This window comes from Malus domestica, chromosome 11 (assembly GCF_042453785.1).
Source record: "Malus domestica chromosome 11, GDT2T_hap1".
NCBI lineage: Eukaryota > Viridiplantae > Streptophyta > Magnoliopsida > Rosales > Rosaceae > Malus > Malus domestica.
This window is the reverse complement of record NC_091671.1, coordinates 12,417,591-12,437,747: the sequence shown is the minus strand read 5'-3', so window position 1 is coordinate 12,437,747 and position 20,157 is coordinate 12,417,591. Positions and strand designations below refer to the sequence as shown.

General features: G+C 37.4%; 3 protein-coding genes and 1 pseudogene across 4 annotated transcripts; 3 read left to right on the top strand and 1 right to left on the bottom strand.

The window, feature by feature from the left end:
• Nucleotides 1-782: 782 nt before the first annotated feature.
• LOC103447963 (uncharacterized) lies at nt 783-7,374 on the top strand. 2 transcript variants are annotated; one of them, XM_029088550.2, is made up of 15 exons: nt 783-904; nt 1,276-1,438; nt 1,552-1,660; nt 1,738-1,857; nt 2,282-2,386; nt 3,622-3,705; nt 3,795-3,910; nt 4,075-4,176; nt 4,287-4,400; nt 4,527-4,583; nt 4,996-5,062; nt 5,210-5,263; nt 5,892-5,966; nt 6,519-6,554; nt 6,901-7,374. In XM_029088550.2, exons 2-15 carry the CDS (start codon nt 1,419-1,421, stop codon nt 6,991-6,993), a joined length of 1,152 nt encoding a protein of 383 aa, XP_028944383.1. In that variant the 5' UTR covers nt 783-904; nt 1,276-1,418; the 3' UTR covers nt 6,994-7,374. The 2 variants fall into 2 exon arrangements, with proteins under 2 accessions (XP_028944383.1, XP_028944382.1); XM_029088549.2 differs by lacking the exon at nt 783-904 and having other exon boundaries at nt 1,282-1,438; nt 6,519-6,566; nt 6,901-7,134.
• A 456-nt stretch (nt 7,375-7,830) lies between these two features.
• LOC103447961 (NAC domain-containing protein 20-like) lies at nt 7,831-8,292 on the bottom strand. Its single transcript, XM_008387185.2, has one exon. It carries the CDS (start codon nt 8,290-8,292, stop codon nt 7,831-7,833), a length of 462 nt encoding a protein of 153 aa, XP_008385407.1.
• A 156-nt stretch (nt 8,293-8,448) lies between these two features.
• Nucleotides 8,449-15,427, top strand: LOC103413059 (probable polygalacturonase; annotated as a pseudogene).
• A 1,510-nt stretch (nt 15,428-16,937) lies between these two features.
• LOC103447895 (UDP-xylose transporter 1) lies at nt 16,938-19,869 on the top strand. The gene is made up of 7 exons (XM_008387103.4): nt 16,938-17,208; nt 17,693-17,836; nt 17,957-18,141; nt 18,238-18,305; nt 18,396-18,528; nt 18,677-18,838; nt 19,264-19,869. The coding sequence occupies exons 2-7, from the start codon at nt 17,716-17,718 to the stop codon at nt 19,624-19,626; spliced, it is 1,032 nt and encodes a 343-aa protein (XP_008385325.1). The 5' UTR covers nt 16,938-17,208; nt 17,693-17,715; the 3' UTR covers nt 19,627-19,869.
• The last annotated feature ends 288 nt before the right edge of the window (nt 19,870-20,157 follow it).

Sequence of the window (20,157 nt, the reverse complement as noted above, 5' to 3'; positions counted from 1 at the left end):
CCTGTCCCATTCGGCCCACCAAATAGGCTATTCTTCTTGGTTTGCAACATCACGCATTGTAACTGCCAAATAGCCATCCTTGAGGGATTTGGATCCTCTCCTGAGCTCATGGAGAGGATCCTCCTGACCCATCATCTTGGACCGTTGGATTTTTATCCAACGGCTACAAATAGGGGATCCCTTTAAAGTTATAATAATTATAGTCATTGGATAAAAATTCAACGGCCCACGATTATGGGTCAGGATGATCCTCTTCATTAGCTCAGGAGAGGATCCAAATCCATCCTTGAGTATGGGGGTGGGAGAAAGAGAAGAGAACCGAATGGTGCATCATTGGTGACTGCAATATCCACCATCCCATTTGTAATAATTGTCCTACAGATTTTACTACATGGGCCTAATTAGTTTTTGCCCAATGTGCCACCAAGTAGCCAAGGTCAACATTACATCTGATAACCATAATGAATGCCCCTACATTACACTTTGAAAAAAAATTATATAGTTTTGGTTTACGATTTATAGAATGAAATTAATAAAAATGTCTCGATTCATGAATGCATTGAAAAGGAAAATAAAAAGGAATGAAATTAATGAAAATTTGCAAGTATTTTACTAATTCTATTTGTGTCCAATTAGATTTGACACGGAGAATCCATAGAAATGGAAACGTGGCATGTCATCGTATTTTTGGAAGTGTACACCTAAATTGTAATGTAAAATAAGGTACGTGGCACGCATAGAAGCAGAGTATAAATAAAATCCCATGTACGTTTATCAAAGCTGGAGGAGCAAAGCGGGGAAAAAAATTGATCAAACCCAACAACTGTAGCCGTGGAAGTGCTGCAAACGCTGTGCCACTGCGTTCTCTCTCTGTGTGTCTCCGATACGATCTCCGGCCACCGCCGTAATCTCCGAACCCTAGAATCTCCGCAATGCCGTTCATGTTTTTTAAATATTTTTATTCCCAGTTTTCTGATCGTTAAACAAATTGAGAATGTGAATTTTAATTTTCGTTCAGGTTTTTTCCCTTTTTGTTTCGTTTCATAACGTTCATATGCTGAAATTGAATTTGGTTATTTAATCGAACGTTGGGATCATATGATATGAACTAATTTTGATAATATATAAATAAATTATGGGTTTGATGAAGAATGTGAAATGTGATGCGAGAAATGAGCAGGGGAGAATTATGGTATTGATTTTTTTTTTTTTTTTTTTTTGGGTCAAACAATTATGGTATTGATTTGGCTGTGGTTTTGATGTTGATTTTTTTAGGAGTGAAAGTTTGGGGATTTGTAGTTTGATAGAAGATTGTAGGACTGAAGAAGAATGCAATATTGGATTGAGAAGTTGCCGAATCAATTGAGTATTTTTCTGGGAGTAAGCTCTTGAGTTGAGTCTCAGAGACAGCACCAATAATGGGCACTGTACACCGCAGGTAAGTGCGTATTGTCATGATGATCCCGAATACCCGATGCCTCATAAGATTGTTACATTTACTCTCTGTTCATCATTAGTTTTGTTTTTTTTTAATTTTTTTTTTTTTTTCAGCGGGGTTAAAAAATCGAATGACAGTGCCAAGCTTATTTTCACTACAAGTTTGGGAGTTGTCTTTGGATTTTTCCTTGGTGTATCATTACCGTCAGTTTCTTTAAACAAGGTATATCGGCCTTCATCAGTATGTGCTTATGTCCAATTGGACGTGTATATGTATGTGATTTGTTTTGAATTTCACAGATTAGGTTACCTTCAAGCCTTATAACATCTCTTGATGTAGCCTTCACCCAATTGCGTAGACCTAGTACTCCCCCTTCAAACAAGAGTCTTGAAGATGAAGGATCAGAGGGTGTCCCTCAGGTACTTATTGTACTTATTGTACAAGATACTTCGCAATTGTGGCATTTCAATTTTAAATTTGGTGACCGAATCCGTGGTTTCACATAATTTTGTCTATAATCCTACATTAATTAGTTGGGAACTTTAACGAAAAGCACCCGGTACTGTTCACTTTAACGAAAAACCACATTTTTACACAAGTCAATCCTGGTACTATTCACTTTACCCTTTATTTTGTCCTTATCATTAAAACTCAAAGTTTTCAAGCCCTTTTCATTAGTTTTCCTTAATTAGTTCCCAAAATGTTTAGGATATAGTGTAGCCGGGGATTCCAGACCGCCATGGTCATAAACATTTATTCATAGTGCTAGTTTTCACCCATAATTCATGTCCATCACATTCCAAGTAATAGTCCTTTCATATCCTTTTGTTAATTTTCTGGCAGATATATGTTCCAACAAACCCGCGTGGTGCGGAAACACTACCTCCAGGAATTATTGTTCCTAAATCTGATCTTTATATCCGGAGATTGTGGGGTGAACCCAGTGAGGTATGATATCTGATAGGCATAGTGAAAGTACCTGTACTGCACATATTTTAATTTTCAAAACATTATTAATTTTAGGGTAAATGGCCAAAATGGTCCCTAAGATTTGCATAACTCATCACTTTGGTCCCTGAGATTCCAAATCGATAAAAGTGGTTGTCCACCATCCATCATTTTGGTCATTCTGTTAAAAACTCTGTTAAGTGTCCCGGAGCTCTTGGCCGGAAGTTTGGGCAATTTTCAAAGCTTCGTAACTCAATCGTTTCTTAACCAAATTCGACCCATAATATATCAAAATGAAGATAGGAAAGTGTAGAATAAAATTATACCTATTTTGAAGCCCAATGGTTGCCAGAAATTGCCGGAAAATAGCCTCAAAGTTGACTGGTCCAAGTGAAAACTTGAAAACTCGCTGGAAACTGGGTAAACTTTAAACGTTCATAACTTCTTCAATACTCAAGTGATTCAAAAACGAAAATCATACTTCTTGATGATACAAAGATAATGGTACCTTTTTGATGGCTAAATCACCGTGGTTTGGCTGGAAAATGGCTCGAAAGTGGCTGTTTTGGTCTCTAGTTTGCCACTTTCGAGCAGTTTTCCGGCGAGTTTTCAATTTTTCACTCGAACCAGTCAACTTTGAGGCTATTTTCCGGTCATCTCTAGCAATCATTGGGCTTTGAAATAGGTATAATCTTATTCTACACCTTCCTATTTTCATTTTGATATATTATGGGTCGAATTTGGTTAAGAAACAATTGAGTTACGAAGCTTTGAAAATTGCCCAAACTTCCGGCCAAGAGCTCCAGGACACTTAACGGAGTTTTTAACGGAATGACCAAAATGATGGATGGTGGACAATCTCAGGGACTACTTTTATCGATTTGGAATCTCAGGGATCAAAGTGATGCGTTATGCAAGTCTCAGTGACCATTTTGACAATTTACCCTTAATTTTATTGTTTATGTTGTATCCACATTTCTGAATGAATTAGGATCCGAGGGTTTTGGTTTAAGTAAAAAAGGCGGACTATGGAGATGGGTATTGGAAGGAAAGATTAGTTGGAGGAATATTGTGGAAATTTCTAGTCAAACTTTGTCTGTATGCAATGCACGATCTTGAAGTAGTAGTCTTACTCTTACTCTTACATGCCATCTTGGAGGCCGTTATGTATTTTGCATGTTGCTTAATAAACTTGGTCTGCAAAATGCTTATAATGACATTCTTGAACTCTGCAGGATCTGAAAGTAACGCCAAAGTATTTGGTATCATTTACTGTTGGTATAAACCAGAAAAAGAATATTGATGCAGCCGTTAAAAAGGTTGAAAAATGTGTTATCTCCTTTCTTTTTTTCTCTTAATTATTGATTTGATGTTCAAAAATACTGAGGTTCGATCTTACATTTGGTAGTTCTCCGAGAACTTCACAATATTACTCTTTCACTATGATGGCCGGACTAGTGAGTGGGAGGAGTTTGAGTGGTCAAAGAGGGCAATTCATGTTAGTGTGAAGAGACAAGCAAAATGGTAAGTCTCAATGGTGCTTTTCATAGTTTAAAGTTCTCATAGTGTGACCTTTTCAATTAACAAGCTTTTCAAAATTTAAACTCGTTGTCTTTTTCTTCTTATTGCTTTGTCATTTAGAAATGGATCCTTTGCAGCCAGTTGTCATACTGTCCATTGCTTTGCAGGTGGTACGCAAAGAGATTTTTGCATCCTGATATCGTAGCAACTTATGAATATATTTTCATTTGGGATGAAGATTTGGGAGTAGAACATTTCAATGGAGAGAAGTAAGTTGTCTTTCATCAAACATGGTTTCTGGTCTTACTTTATCCATTCATGTCTTCTTCTCATTCCCTTTTTACCTTATTCTCCAATTAATGTTCCGTGTGATTACCAGATATATACATTTGGTCAAGAAATATGGTTTGGAGATCTCTCAACCTGGTCTTGAGCCCAATAATGGACTGACATGGGAGATGACAAAGAGGAGAGGTGACAGAGAAGTTCACAAGTACGCTCTTTCTCTTCTTTCACTCAATTCCCCTTGCCCCCTATACACTGACACTCAAAGCACCATGCAGATATAAATGTTCCATGTATTGGAAATTAATTTCCTTATGTCTGGATTGATAAACAGGGATACTGAAGAGAAACCAGGCTGGTGTAGTGACCCACATCTTCCTCCTTGTGCTGCGTATGATCTCTCTCTCTCTCTCTCTCTCTCTCTCTCTCTCTCTCTCTCTCTCTAGCATGATTTTCTGTGGACATGTATGTTGTTATGTGCATGCATATGGGTCTAACTGTCTAAGATTGTGTGTGTTTTCCTGCTCTCAAACAATATGCATACATCTTGGGTGCTTATAGAAAAAATTTAAAATAACATGGTCAATATTGAACATGAGCTGTATTCGGTCTAAGTGTTTACTAAGTTGTTCAGAGGGCATGCTTGTTATTATGGTTATACTTTTCGCAAGATTGAATGAACAACTTTAGCTTGAAGGAAGATTCAGTAGCTGGAAAAGGAGGGAGTTTGTTTTCTTTTAGTACAGGTCTCAGTTATAGTCAGAATGATTCTAACAGATCGACACTTCCATCTGAGTGTTCAGATTTGTGGAAATAATGGCCCCTGTCTTTTCTCGGGAAGCTTGGCGTTGTGCATGGCATATGATTCAGGTATGGTGTATCGTTGTAATTTCTGGCTGGCTATTGATGTAGTCATTTACAATATCTTGCAGATGATATGATCTTCTATTTTGAAGGATTTTTTTTCTTTTATAACTTCCCTGCAATGATAACAAAATGCTTGTTGTGTTCTTGTAGAATGATTTAGTGCATGGATGGGGATTGGATTTTGCTCTCAGAAGATGTGTAGAGGTTAGCAGTTTTTGCATTTTATTGTTCCTCTTCTTCGTATTTTCTTCCTAGGGTTTTTGCTGCTATGTTATTTTCCTTATATTGCTGGTTGTGTTTAAATTGCTCACTTCCAAACCTGCATTTGATGATGCCTCTCACAGTTCCATTTAGTTGTCCTTTTATTGCCCCCCTCCATTTTCACTAGCTGAAAAATACTTTAAGAGAAGACTTTTAAAACTTTGTTAGTGATACTTATTTCTTTTGCATGAAAGTTCAGAGGTAATTTCATTTAATATCTGCAGAGGATTTCCATAAACGAAAAATCACGTACTGAGATTAAAAAATTAATTGCATAAAGTACAAGTAGGAGACTTTTAGTCAATAGGATTATGCCTAACCTCTTTGTTGGATAGATCATTTATGAGTTCTGCTCTCGATATGAGTGCCTGCGATTTACGAACATATTTATTAACATGTGTTTGAGATGTGGTATCTATTTCTGGAATTCAATTCATCTGGAGTAGTAAAAGTAGGCATGAGATAGCCTGTACCATTCTGGAAGCGTTGCAATTGCTAGATAAGCTAGGCTTTTCTATTCTTAAAAAAACCCTAATACTTTTGTTTTCTATGCTTTTTTTTGTCTCACCAGCCTGCACATGAAAAGATTGGTGTAGTTGATTCACAGTGGATTATTCATCAAGTAATTCCTTCTCTTGGGGGCCAGGTGAGTCATCGTTGGTATCTTTTCTAGATAGAGAATCCATGCATGTATCGGCATATTTATATGTATATCGTACATGGACTATGACCAAAACAAAAGTCATACATAGACGTCTGCCCTTCCCGTATAGGGTACAGTAATAGTTAAGCAATGCATACATCTTGCTTTGGTTAAGTGTTTAGAATATTATATGAAACATGAAACGGTTGATATTTGGTTATTATCTTATATAAGGATTGATACAGGTGTTGATGGGGAAGCTTATTAATAGTTTCTTGTTTTTTTACGCGATGTTTTTTTTTTTTTTTTTTTTTTTTTTTTGTCAAAGCTTTTGACGTGATGGTGTTAGCACTCTGTCTGATGTGAGGTTATAATTGATAAGTTTTCTACTTTTAAATTGGTAACAAGCAATTTTCTACCTTGACAAGGAGGAAGTTATCATATCATTTTGTAGCTACTTGTTTTGTTGTTGTCGTGAATTGTGTTAAATCCTTATGTCATTGCTGTAATAAAATAAGCTGTTGATCTTGATCCTTCTTAAATCATCATGTTCAGGGAAATCAGGAGGATGGAAAAGCTCCATGGGAAGGGGTACGTGATATGGTAAAATAAGAAATCGTACTTTCTTTTTCTCTTATTGCCTTAAACTTTAGAAGTTTAGCTACCATCTCGATTATTTTCGATAATTTTTTCATGGTTGTGACCATTTAGACTATAATATCCCATGATTAGGCTTCCTTTCCATGTATTTACTGGATTAGTAAATCAACCTTTTCCATACTTTCTTCTGCTTTCAAATCCTTACATTCATAATTGTTGGGGGGAAAACTGCATAAACCTATTGTGTTCATTCCCATGTCATTCAATGCTACGTAGTAGTGGAAAAAATTCCGTGATTGTGACTGACTGGTTACTTTTCTTGCCTGGTTCCTTGCAGGTGAGAACAAGGTGCAAAAATGAGTGGGCTGAATTTCAGGCTCGCCTCCTTGGCGCAGACCAGGCATACCTTGCTCAGAAAGGAAGGGGGTAAATATACAATTATCCCGTTAAACAAAAGCCTTTACCCCCCACCCCCACACATCCCTCTGTCTCATTTTGTACATGTTTAGCTTGGACACAAAGGAGGGAGGGGAGGGTGTCGGAGGAGTCCAATTCCTATTGTAATGTTTTCTCCCTTTGCTGAGATGTATCTTAAACGTCGCTAGTTTTATCAGAGAAGAGAGAAGTTTACCGTCTGAGATCGACTGAGTCAAGTTTCTACCTTGTTCTTTTTCACCAAGGTACAGAAAATTTACCGTACCAGTTTCTTTCACCAAGGGAATTGTGGTCTGCGAAGGGAGTTGCATTCCAATTCTGAATGAATTCTGAAATTAAACTATTTATATACAGTACAGCACATCAATGCCATCAATTCCTCTGCGGCTGCTTGTTGGTTTTGCTTCTTCTCTAAACTGTCACTGGGTTAAAAGGCTGATTCATATGGTATCGATACGAAACGGGTGTTAAAGAAGATCTAAACTATTATTTAGATGTGTTTACGAGTTTGGAGATCAAATGATTAAGCTTTGGTTCATCAAACGATTTATTAAAATCGATTTTAAGGTCTAACTGGCGAGCAAGAACTTTTATTCTGGGTGCAAATGAAGGGAAAGCGTAAGATTTTCAAAGTATGAAATTCCGAGTAAATTTAAAATAAATTTGTTTGCAGAAATTAATCAAATAGCTTTAATATTTTTTAACATCTTACATATAACAATACTACTGAAGAAACGAAATTACAACCTCTATATAAAATTTAGTTACAGATTTTCAATGCCATCAACTAATTTGTATCTTAATATATCCATGATCTCTCCTCAGCTAATCATCAGTTGTTTCTCTTCTTCTTCCCGCCACTTTTGTCATTCTTCCGCAGCCGGCAAATCACAGAAGGAAATTCGTAGCGATCCTTTGAGGCCGTTTGAGCACGGCCGTCAGCACCAACAAGCAGACTATATTCATCTAAAATCCACCCTCCGTGCTCCTCCGACCCTCGATTCTCGTACAGGAACATTTTCTTCCTCCCCATAGGATTAGGGTGTCCGTCCTCATTGTAAACCAGCTTAGTGGGTTGTTTTTCGCTCCAAATGCCTTCCCCAATGTTGCGACGGATGCGCAAACCAGTCGGGGATAACCTCTCGAGCTCGCAGAAGAAATATAAGTCTTGATTAAAGTGGTCATCTCCTCCATATTCTTCCCAAATCTCCCATGGCTCTTTGAAGTCAAAGAGGTCCTCCTCATGCACATACTCGTTGTATGGCGGCAGTAACAGCTCACGCTTAACCGCCATCCTGTAAAGAAAGGAACGGATGATCTCTTGGTCCGTGGGTTGGAAGCAGAAAGCATAAGGCACAAGGGTCACAAGGGGTCCGACCATTGCAAACACAAAAAGAAAAGTGAAGTACGTGCGTGGTTCTTGTTTCTGTATATGTTTGCTTAAGTTTTGATGGGAAGAGAGAGCAAGAGACCAGTGATATTTATAAGCGAGTAGGCGTAGGAGTGGCCGAGTAGGAGTAGGAGTAGGAGTAGGAGTAGGAGTAGTATTATCCTAGGGTTAGTGAGTTGCTTGGAGAACAAGGAATTGGAAGTAACTAGGGTTTTGGAATTTGAACTTAATAAGAATCTCTCCTGGTCGAATCAGGAAAGCTTAATTATTAGTGAAGTTATTTTTTATTTTTTTGTCAAACGATAGAAATTAATAAAGTAGGATCCTCTGCTTATTTTCACGTGGTAACGAAGGAGATTTGTATTGTGCAGCTTATATATATATATATATATATATATATATATATATATATATATATATATATTTCTATTTTTGCACCTTTACATGTTAATTACTAACATCAAATAATACCAAAAAAAATTGTATGAATGTAGAAAACCGATTTCGGGCACAGTCGAGTACTCTGCCATTAACTGTAGAAAGCATAGTGCTCTTTTGACTGATTTTGGAGCCGTTGGCGATGGAAAAACTTCCAACACAAGGGCCTTCAAGGCGGCCATTGATCATTTAAGCCAGTTTTGCATCTGACAGTGGAGCGCAGCTTATTGTACCACCGGGGAGGTGGCTCACTGGAGCTTCAACCTCACCAGCCACTTTACCCTCTTCCTCCATGCCATTTATTCTTGCAACTCGGGTCTGAATTTCTTGCCCCTTTTTGTGTGATTTCTTCAGTTTTTTTTCTGCTTATTTTTGTATAGTTCCGTCTTTGTTTGTTTATATATGGTTGACATCATACGATCAAATTTCATGCTTTTTATGCGATATTCCTCTAATTTATTGTGTGTGTGTGTGTCTATATATATATATTATACGTACGACGATTAATCACCTTTATATCATAGAATTAGCTTATAAACTTAGTTTGATTGTAATTACAAATTTACAACCAATTAAGCATATATTTAAGTAACAAATACCTAAATGCATAACGCAAGTATATGTGTACATGCTATGTATATATTGTGAGTTGTGATGGTGAAGTTAAATGAAACTGAAGCATATCAACGTAATATGGTCTATATATAATTGGAAAACGTATGGTGATTGGACAATTGTGTAATCAATTTTTCTTCAAATCTGAATTATTAGATTGTAATCTTCCTTGATTTCCTTTCTTTCTATCTGACCATCTTTTTCATATAAATTTACGAACTATTTACTATTTACCTTTCTTTATTGTGCTTATTCTTTTCCCATCCTAATGAACAGGATGAGTCAGAGTGGCCTCTTCTTCCAGTACTGCCTCATATGGGAGAGGCAGAGATGCTCCTGGTAGAAGGTTCAGCAGTCTCATCTTCGGAACAAACCTCACCGACTTGAATTACCGGTAACAACTGCACAATTGACTGCCAAGGTGCTTCTTGGTGGGAAAAGTTCCGCAAGGGTCAACTGAACAACACCCGACCATACATGATTGAGATTATGTACTCTAATCAGATCCAAATTTCCAATCTTACTTTGGTCAACTCTCCTTCGTGATTTGTCCATCCCATTTACAGCAGGTTTGACCATTTTTTTAGCTAATGCACGTAATCAGTCACATCAGCACATGATATTACGTGAGAGTGTGTCCGGCACACTGAAATATTTCCACTGTACACAATGTGGCCGACATTGTGGTTTTTATCTTTCAGCAATATAATAATCCAAGGGCTAACAATCCTTGCACCAATTGACTCTCCCAACACAGATGGGATAGACCCAGGTTGGTTAAGTTGCTTATTCTTTGTTCTAGCTCTTGGTCATTAGTGTTTAATTGAAACTTAGACATAGTTAAATAACTATATATCTATCTACAATCCTTTTGTTTGGCTTCCTTTTTAGATTCTTGTTCACAAACTAGAATCGAGGACTGCTACATAGTCTCGTGAGATGACTGCATAGCAGTAAAGAGTGGAAATAGAATTTTACGGCTTAATTTTCCATGTATTGCATAATTGGGAATATATTACATACAATCCTTGTTCTCCAAGGTAAAACTAAAAAAGGACAAAAGAAATATCCTTCCTAATAAAGGACTCTAATATTTACACAATATTTACATTCCTATTCTAAAACTAACTCACGCAACACTCCCCCTCAAGTTGGAGCATAGATGTCACACATGCCCAACTTGACAAGTGAGTCACCAAAAACTCTTCTACACACGGCATGAGTGAGAATATCGGCAAGCTGTTCTTCTGAGTTCACAAATGGTACTGACACAATCTTCTTCTCGAGCTTTTCCTTAATGAAATGTCGATCAACCTCCACATGCTTCGTTCTGTCATGTTGTACCGGGTTCTCTGCAATTTCTCGTGCCGACTTATTGTCACAATACAACTTTATAGCCTCCTTTGGTTTGAAACCAAGACCCCAAAGCAACTTACGTAACCAAAGAACTTCACACACTCCATGTGCCATACCTCTGAATTCGGCCTCTGCAGAAGACCTAGACACCACATTCTGTTTCTTACTTCTCTAAGTAACCAAATTTCCACCAACGAACGTAAAATATCCAGAAGTAGAACGCCTATCAGTCACATCACCGGCCCAATCAGCATCAGTGAACCCCTCAATTTTTAGATGACCAGAATTTCTATACAAGATTCCTTTCCCTGGGGCGGACTTTAAATACGCCAAGATACGCATAACAGCAGCCATATGATCCACACTTGGCGAGTGCATAAACTGACTCACCACACTTACTGCATGGGCTATATCTGGACGGGTATGAGCTAAATAAATTAGTCTTCCTACCAGTCTCTGATATCTGCCTTTATCCACTGGTTCTTGATCCGGATAAATCCCTAAGTGATGTTTCTCCACAATAGGCGTATCCACAGGTTTACACCCAAGCATACCTGTTTCCTTTAACAAATCAAGAACATATTTACGCTGAGACAAGAAAATACCTCTAGATGACCGAGCAACTTCCACGCCAAGAAAATATTTCAAATCTCCCAAATTCTTCATCTCAAACTCGGCGGCAAGGTTTTGTTCTAGCTTCATCATCTCTTCTAAATCATCACCTGTTATTATCATGTCATCCACATAAATAATTAAGGCTGTCACTTTACCACTTCCCCGTTTCACAAATAATGTATGATCCGAGTGACTTTGATAATACCCAATTCGTCTCATAACTTGGGTAAATCTACCAAACCACGCACGAGGCGATTGCTTAAGTCCGTAGAGTGACTTTCGCAACCTACATACTCCGGTTTTCCCTCCGGCATCGTACCCCGGAGGAAAATCCATATATACCTCTTCTTCCAAGTGCCCATGAAGAAAAGCATTTTTCACATCAAACTGTTTTAGTGGCCAATTCAAATTTGCAGCTAAAGAAATCAGAACTCGTACTGTATTCATCTTCGCTACTGGAGAAAATGTCTCCTGATAATCAACACCATAAGTTTGAGTATAGCCTTTTGCTACTAACCTTGCTTTATACCTGTCTACCGATCCGTCTGCCTTGTATTTGATCGTAAAGACCCATCTACACCCAACAGGTTTCTTTCCTTTAGGTAGCTCCGTTACCTCCCATGTATCATTCTTATGTAGTGCCATCATTTCGTCATCCATCGCAGCAGCCCATTTAGGATCCTTCAAGGCCTCCTCAACTCGGGTTGGTGCTTGGATTGCTTCCACATTGTTTACCCAGGCTTGACGTTCTGGTGCAAGGTTTGAGCATGACACATAATGAGCTATTGGATACTTCACTTTTCCTTCAGGAGAAAACCTGTCAGGAGGAACACCACGATTTTGCCTTGGCGGCAACTTATATGTACTCATAACATTATCTGGATTAGTTACATGAGCATCAGTAGTACTTACCTCAAAAATATTCAGAGAAGACATTGGGTGGCACTATTGAGCTTGAGAGAGAGGGGGTTGCGGGTTCGGTAGCTAATGGTTGCTGGAGCGGTGGAACTGTTTCGGCAACTCCCTGCTGACACTCTACATCGCACTCGGCAATATGTTGTTGAGAAGACTCAGCTGGTTCGGTGCTACCTGGCTGAATGATACTCACATTCTCGGCAGTTTCTTGCTGAGAGCTTTCACAACTGTTTTTGTCGATAAATACTCCCCCTGAGCTACATATTTCCAACCACCCAAGATCACCACTCATATTCTCCCCCTGGTGATCGGAAGGTGATGGAGTCGAATCATAAAAGATCTCACATTCAGAAAAGGTAACATCCATAGTTACATACATATGATGAGTTTCAGGGTGGTAGCACTTATACCCTTTCTGTTGAGGAGCAAAGCCCAGAAAAACACACCGGTGAGCACATGGATCGAGCTTACTACGATGAATCTTGTGAATATGAACATAGGCTACACACCCAAACACACGAGGAGAAAGAGTATTAGTTGATACTACTGGAACAAATTCTGTCAATACTGGGAGAGGTGTACGAAAATCCATAACCCGGGATGGCATACGGTTAATCACATACACGGCATAGGTGATAGCTTCAGGCCAGAACCGTTTAGGTACAGATGCACCAATGAGCAAGGCACGAGCAGTTTCCAGGATATGACGGTTCTTTCTTTCAGCAACCCCATTTTGTTGTGGGGTATGAGGGCAAGTAGTCTCATGTAGAATTCCTTGATCCCGAAGAAAGCCGGACAACTCGGACCCAATATACTCACCTCCATTATCAGAGCGGAGAACCTTAATAACAGAGGAATATTGTGTTGTAACAATTTGAGAGAATGATCGAAACACCATACCCACATCACTTTTATTCTTCATCACATAAATCCAAGTCATACGAGTGCAATCATCAACGAAGGTAACAAACCATTTAATTCCAGACAAAGTACTAACAGGAGAGGGACCCCAAACATCAGAGTGCACAAGTTCAAAAGGAAACAATCTTCTATTCATACTAGGAGGAAACGAAACGCGATGACTCTTCGCGAGAATACATACCTCACAATGTAAGTCTGATTCTTTTATTTTATGAAATAAACTAGGCAACATACGCCTCAAATACCCAAACGAAGCATGTCCTAACCGACGATGCAATAACCAAACTTCATGTAAATTATTGGTACGGGATGCTCGAACTGCATTAGCTCTGCCAGAAACGACATCATCCACATAATATAACCCCTCTCTCTTAGTGCCACGCCCAATTATCTCCTTGGTCTGAATATCCTGAAGCAAACAAAACAGTGGATACATAAGTACAACACAATCTAATTGCTCAGTAACTTGAGGAATAGATAACAAATTATGAGACAACGAAGGAACAAGCAGGCAGTGATGAAGGGAAAGGGCTGGCGTGAGGTTCACAGTGCCGGCCCCCAAAACCGATGATGTTGTTCCGGTAGCAGTTGCAATACACTTCCGTGAACTAGTTGTCATACTAGTAAATAAATTCTTATCAAAAGTCATATGATCGGTTGCACCCGAGTCTAGAATCCAACCCGTATTCACCATTGTAATAACTCACGAGATAGTAATACACAGCAATCACAACACCACACCAATTATAGAACCACACGCTGCAAGAAAACACACAGAGTTCTCGTTCCAAAATTGCAATTCACACGGCAGAGCAGCAGACTATCCTCAAATTGCTTAAGTACAACAATAATTCATGTCAAAAAGAAAAAAAAAATATTGAAAGTAAGAAGTCAAGGCAACAATTGAAAGCTTCAATTGCCACCAAGAATCCACGCTGCAATCCAGACAAAAGGCACAAAATCCAAGGTGCTACAATCCACACGGCATAGCCAGAAGCTAATACATGGCACGACCAAATTGTTACAGCAACTGAACACAGTACACCATACACGGAACAATTGCAAAAGCACACAGCACCACACACGACAGCAGCAAGATTTCACTGCTGCAAATCCAATATACACGGCACAATTCACAGCACCCACGATTTTTGATAAAACACAACTTACGGTAGCAGCAAAACAAAGCTGCTGCAATTTGAATAGGCACGGCAGCAGCAAAACAAAGCCTGCTATAATTCCAACAGTCACGGCCCAACTGATTTCTGCAAGAGGCAGCGCAGGAACAAGTCGGACAAGCACAGCAACGGAAGAAAAATATCGTTTTACAGTTTCTAGGGTTACGGCAACTTGGCTCTGATGCCAAATAGAATTTTACGGCTTAATTTTCCATGTATTGCATAATTGGGAATATATTACATACAATCCTTGTTCTCCAAGGTAAAACTAAAAAAGGACAAAAGAAATATCCTTCCTAATAAAGGACTCTAATATTTACACAATATTTACATTCCTATTCTAAAACTAACTCACGCAACAGTGGATGGGACAAATACGGAATAAAAGTTGGTATCCCAACGGAGCACCTTGTGTTCAGAAGACTCACCTGCATTTCACCTGACAGTGCTACCATTGCTCTAGGCAGTGAAATGTCCGGTGGAATCAGAGATGTTAGAGCTGAGGACATCACAGCCATTGACACTCAATCAAGTGTGAGGATAAAAACTGCAGTAGGAAGAGGAGCTTATGTCGAAGATATCTATGTAAGAAGGATAACCCTGAAGTCTATGAAGTATGTTTTTTGGATGACTGGCTCTTACGGGTCACACCCGGATCCCGGCTTCGATCCTAAAGCATTGCCTTTGTAATCAAACATCAACTACAAACAAGTTGTGGCTGAGAATGTTACTTATTCGGAGAGACTGGAGGGAATTCCTAATGATCCTTTCAAGGGGATATGCATTTCTAAAGAGTGACCGAGAAGCCAAAGAAATTGCAATGGAACTGCACTGATGTTCAGGGAATTACAGGCAATGTGACTCCAAAGGCGTGCGATTTGTTGCCGGAGAAGCAAGAAGTAGTTGGTTGTGCTTTCCCTGATGATAGGTTGGCAATTGAGGATGTGAAGTTAGTGGCTTATTCTGCAAGTACCCCCTTATTCTGGGAGTTTTTATTATGAGTTTTTATTTTTTTTCTTTTTAACATGTTATACGTTCTAGCTACAATATGATGCTACATTGAGCTAGATGGTCAGAACACTAGCTTAAGATTCAAGACTGCAGTACCATGCATATACATATATGACTTTCATATTCATGAAATAAAATGCTTATCATCCCAAAACCCGCATGATGTTCTAAGATTTTGAAAGGTAAGTTTATTTGTCCATTTATATGCATGCCTTGGTGGAGAGATTTTTCAATGTAACCGGCACATAAGGTGGTACACCACATGTCACTATACAAGTGATGGGATTTGTGTGTTAAAAAACTAATAACTTAAAAAATAAAATTTCCCACCACCTACATAAAAACATATGATGTATCATCCGTATTCCCGTCACAATGAAAAATTTCTCGCCGTGATGTGTGATGCTATAAAAAGGGGCAAATGATGGGCCAATATTTTCTTTTCTTTACACAAAATTTGGAGTAGGACTAAAGTTTCTACCTTCACCAAACACTAATTGAGGTTGAGAGTGCCAAACAATTTGCTTGCAATTGCAGATACCTCACCCTCATAAAAGAAACGTTTCAACTCACCGTCCTGGCTTGTTTGCCAAGACTTTAATAATATTTTTCCACCATTGTCATGGTGTGCAAAGCAGTTTATAAAAGAAAATCCATTTGGTCTAAAACACCCTTTCCCTCCCACCAAATATATGAACACGATCCGTCTAATTATAGACTTGATAAGTCAGTCGCCAATCATTACTGGCTAGCTAGAAGATGCGCAACATCACGAATTGTTGAATAAAAGGTCAAAATGAATTGACCATGGTAATTTTTGAACTTACGTCATGCCAAAATTCATATGAATTCGATCAATGAGCAAAAAAGATTTTTAGGTTCATTTTTTTGTCAAAAATGGGATTTTTAATTTGGTTAAAACATGTTTTTTTTTAATTAAATTATTCAAATTACTTGATCAGGAACATAATGAATCCTATTCATAACGTTCAAGTTAAAAATCATCTTCACATATGTAAAATAAATTACATAAGAAATATGAAACACGGTCACATTCTATGGTGAACAAAATTTCATATGTTCATCAAGGACTCTTTTCAACTCACTTTCCAATTAGGAAGTGAAAGGTTCATTTTGGAAGTTCATATTAATATCAGGTTGACATCTTAACGGTCGTTTTAATTTGACTGTCAGTTGCAAGGTTTGCTTATAGTTGCCGTTAACTTGCTTCTGGATAAACAGGAAAGGAACATGTTATAAATGGAATTTTAACGAAACACTTCCGGTATTGTTTACTTTTAACGAAAAACCACATTTTTACCTTTCCCTTGTACACTACACTTTTATTTGTCTATTTTCATTAAAACTAAAGTTTTTTTGAACTTTTCGTTAGTTTTCTTTATAAATAAAATATCCAAATATTGTTTTAAATTTAACGGAGTTCGGCACCAACGACAAAAGTCGTCTAAAATAAAAAGGGTGCAAAACCTTTGCATTCTTATAAAAATCCAATTATTGCCGCGACAATACTATTCTATCTCTCTTTTTCTCTCTCTTTTCCTTTCTCTCTGAGTTCGTGGTTTAATTAAAGCTTGGTCGTTCATATCCAACTCCACCATCAGTTTGTAAAGCTAGGGTTATATATATGTATCATTAGCAACTCATAATTGGCACATTTGATCATCTCAAGAGGTTGACCAGTAACCTTGATCACATTTGTTGCAATTGGTTTTCTTTGCTGAGGTTTCTGGGGCTCTTAGACTCCCATCAGGTTTTCTGGTTTCATTAGCAACTCATATCGTCTTTTTTTCTTTTTCCTTATCATATTCTAATCCAGTTTTTACTCATATAATAGTCAAAGAAGGAACTCTTATGGTCGTTTTCACGTTATGATCTCATTAGTTCTACATGTTTTTTTTTATTTGACAAAGTGATATTACTGCATATAATTCAGAAGTGTGATGAAGATGATGGTGTAAATTAACCAAGTTGATCAATATTAAATTAAGAAGGTAGCTAAAGCTTACCAATTAGTATTATCATTAGACCGTGTAGGTTGGCAAGTCATACATTGTATTAAAATTTCCTCATTAGTGTACTTTAGAAATGATAAGTTTCCAGCAACCGTTCATTAGTTATCTAAATTTCAATTGCAAGCAGCACTTGACATAGTTTGGAAAAACATATTATATTAATACTGGTACGTAATTAGTTCTCAAAACTATATCATAATCCTCTTTTTCTTTTCATGATAGAATATACATCATCACTGAAGATCATGGGAGAAATGGCTGGATTCCAATTGGGCGTTATTGGTGCACTGTTTCTTTCAGTGGCATCGTCCGTCTCTATTGTTATATGCAACAAAGCTTTGATGAGCAATCTCGGCTTCCCTTTTGGTAATAACTCAAATTTTCTTTTCTCATTTGATGATAAACTAAATTTTCTTTTGTCATTTCAATAATCTTTTTTTTCTTTTTTTTTTTTTTTTTTTCTTTTTTTTTTTTTTTTTTTTGTAGCAACGACGCTTACCAGTTGGCATCTGATGGTAACATTTGGCACCCTTCATGCGGCACAACGTCTCAAATTTTTCGAGAGTAAGTCAATTGACATGAAGACTGTCATGCTCTTTGGCATTCTTAATGGAGTTTCCATTGGATTGCTAAACTTGAGCCTCGGATTCAATTCCATTGGATTCTACCAGGTAATTTAATTTAGTTTTAATTTTAGGTCACCTCGAGAGTGTCATATGTTCTGCACAATTGTCTTTGTTATAACATTTTGGATTCTGTTTTTGCAGATGACCAAGCTTGCAATTATACCCTTTACTGTGTTATTGGAAACTCTTTTCCTTAAAAAGCAATTCAGGTATTATGCATTTTTAAATGGAAGGTCCACAAGTTTATATATATATATTTCAAAATTAGTAACCCTTTTACTTTTATCTAATTATTGCAGCCAGAAGATCAAGTTTTCTCTCTTCTTATTAGTTGTTGGAGTTGGAATTGCCTCAGTGACAGACCTCCAGCTCAATTTTGTTGGAACGATTCTCTCTCTTCTAGCCATCGTAACAACCTGTGTTGGACAAATTGTATCCTTCGTATTCTTTATTTTATTTTTTTGTATATCAATTTTTTTTTTTTTCCAACTACCATCTATTTTCCAAGTCTCTTTTGGGCAGGTCATCTGGCTCAGTTGCTTGTAGAACAAGTTAATTCTTAACTAAGTTTCCAATTTAGCTAACAAACACAATACAGAAAAGGCTCAATGTCTCCTCTACTCAGCTTCTCTACCAATCAGCCCCTTTTCAAGCAGCTATTCTTTTTGTATCAGGCCCTGTGGTGGACCAGTTCCTTACCAAGCAAAATGTTTTTGCCCATAAATACTCTTCTATAGTATTGGTAGGTACATTCTCCTTTACATATATTAATTGCAATTTATATTCCATGATTGATTTCAATTAAACATAGTAACTCTTCTTATTTGTAATCTGGCAACATATATAATATGTCAAATTGATTAATATAAGAGGAATTATGATTATGATTGATAATGTGGCAACATATATATATATATATATATAAACATCTTAAGGCTGCTTAAGAAGAAAATGAGCTAATGAAACATGTTCACGATTAATGGTTCTAATTGATATAAAATATGACACTGTAACATGTCAACCTATTTAACAAGAGAAGTTGCTCATCTAGATGATAAAAATACATACGATTGAATGTTCTCTTGATAGATTGTTTGATATTATAAAATTGACAAGAAGATATTATTCTCACATATTTTTACATTATTTTTTGTTTTTTGTGTGCAGGTATTCATCGTACTTTCATGCCTGATAGCTGTGTCTGTGAACTTCAGCACCTTCTTAGTAATTGGCAAGACATCCCCAGTTACATATCAAGTGCTAGGTCACCTCAAGACATGCCTTGTTCTAGGGTTTGGCTACACATTACTTCATGACCCCTTCACTGAGAGGAATATAATTGGAATTCTGGTTGCCATTTTTGGGATGGGATTGTATTCATATTTTTGTGCCCAGGAAAACAAGAAGAAACAAGCTGGTGGTGACGTCTCATTGGGATCTCCGATTAAAGGAAAGGATGGCACTCCACTTTTGAGCCAAGATAATGATACCCATGAGGTTAAGAAATCAACTAAGAACTCTCTTGTTTGATTGATAAGAGTTTTAGATCATATGATTTCATGTATGTGTATTATTGCACTCTGAATTTTCAGTCTTATTAAAGTAAGACATTTTGATTGGTGTAAATGGTTTTTGTCTTTACTTTTTTTGGTCCAGAAAAGGGGGTGGGCAAGTCCCAAACCCTTGTCATTGGCGTAAGGTAAAGTGCTCTGCCACTAGAGGTCGTAAGTTGTTTTATTCTTTGAATTAATAAATTTACCCTTTACATATCAATTTTTTCTTCTTCTGTTTTTGTTAGGGAAATCGTTTTCGCAGGTCCTTCAATTCTGAATTTTTTAAATCAAACATGTATAGCTTTAAGACTTTTGATTAAATATTCTTTTACAAATTTTTAATTAAAAAATATGTTCTTTGTTATATTCAATTTACCAATTAATTCACAAATGAATTAATATCACAAAACTACTAAAACTCCTCAACAAGACTCACTCGGATTCATCGGCCTTGGGAATGATTTGCGGACGATGTGCTAAAAATTGCTCCTGTTTTTTCAGATTTGAA

What these genes read in the sequence shown, in the direction of transcription:
- LOC103447963 (XM_029088549.2), top strand. Translation starts at nt 1,419, where the DNA reads ATGGGCACTGTACACCGCAG. An exon ending in GATCAGAGGGTGTCCCTCAG is followed by an intron (nt 1,858 to 2,281) that starts GTACTTATTGTA and finishes ATTTTCTGGCAG; the next exon opens with ATATATGTTCCAACAAACCC. An exon ending in GGTGACAGAGAAGTTCACAA is followed by an intron (nt 4,401 to 4,526) that starts GTACGCTCTTTC and finishes ATTGATAAACAG; the next exon opens with GGATACTGAAGAGAAACCAG.
- LOC103447895 (XM_008387103.4), top strand. Translation starts at nt 17,716, where the DNA reads ATGGGAGAAATGGCTGGATTCCAATTGGGCGTTATTGGTGCACTGTTT. An exon ending in ATTCCATTGGATTCTACCAG is followed by an intron (nt 18,142 to 18,237) that starts GTAATTTAATTT and finishes CTGTTTTTGCAG; the next exon opens with ATGACCAAGCTTGCAATTAT. An exon ending in AATACTCTTCTATAGTATTG is followed by an intron (nt 18,839 to 19,263) that starts GTAGGTACATTC and finishes TTTTGTGTGCAG; the next exon opens with GTATTCATCGTACTTTCATG.
- LOC103447961 (XM_008387185.2), bottom strand. Translation starts at nt 8,292, where the DNA reads ATGGCGGTTAAGCGTGAGCTGTTACTGCCGCCATACAACGAGTATGTG.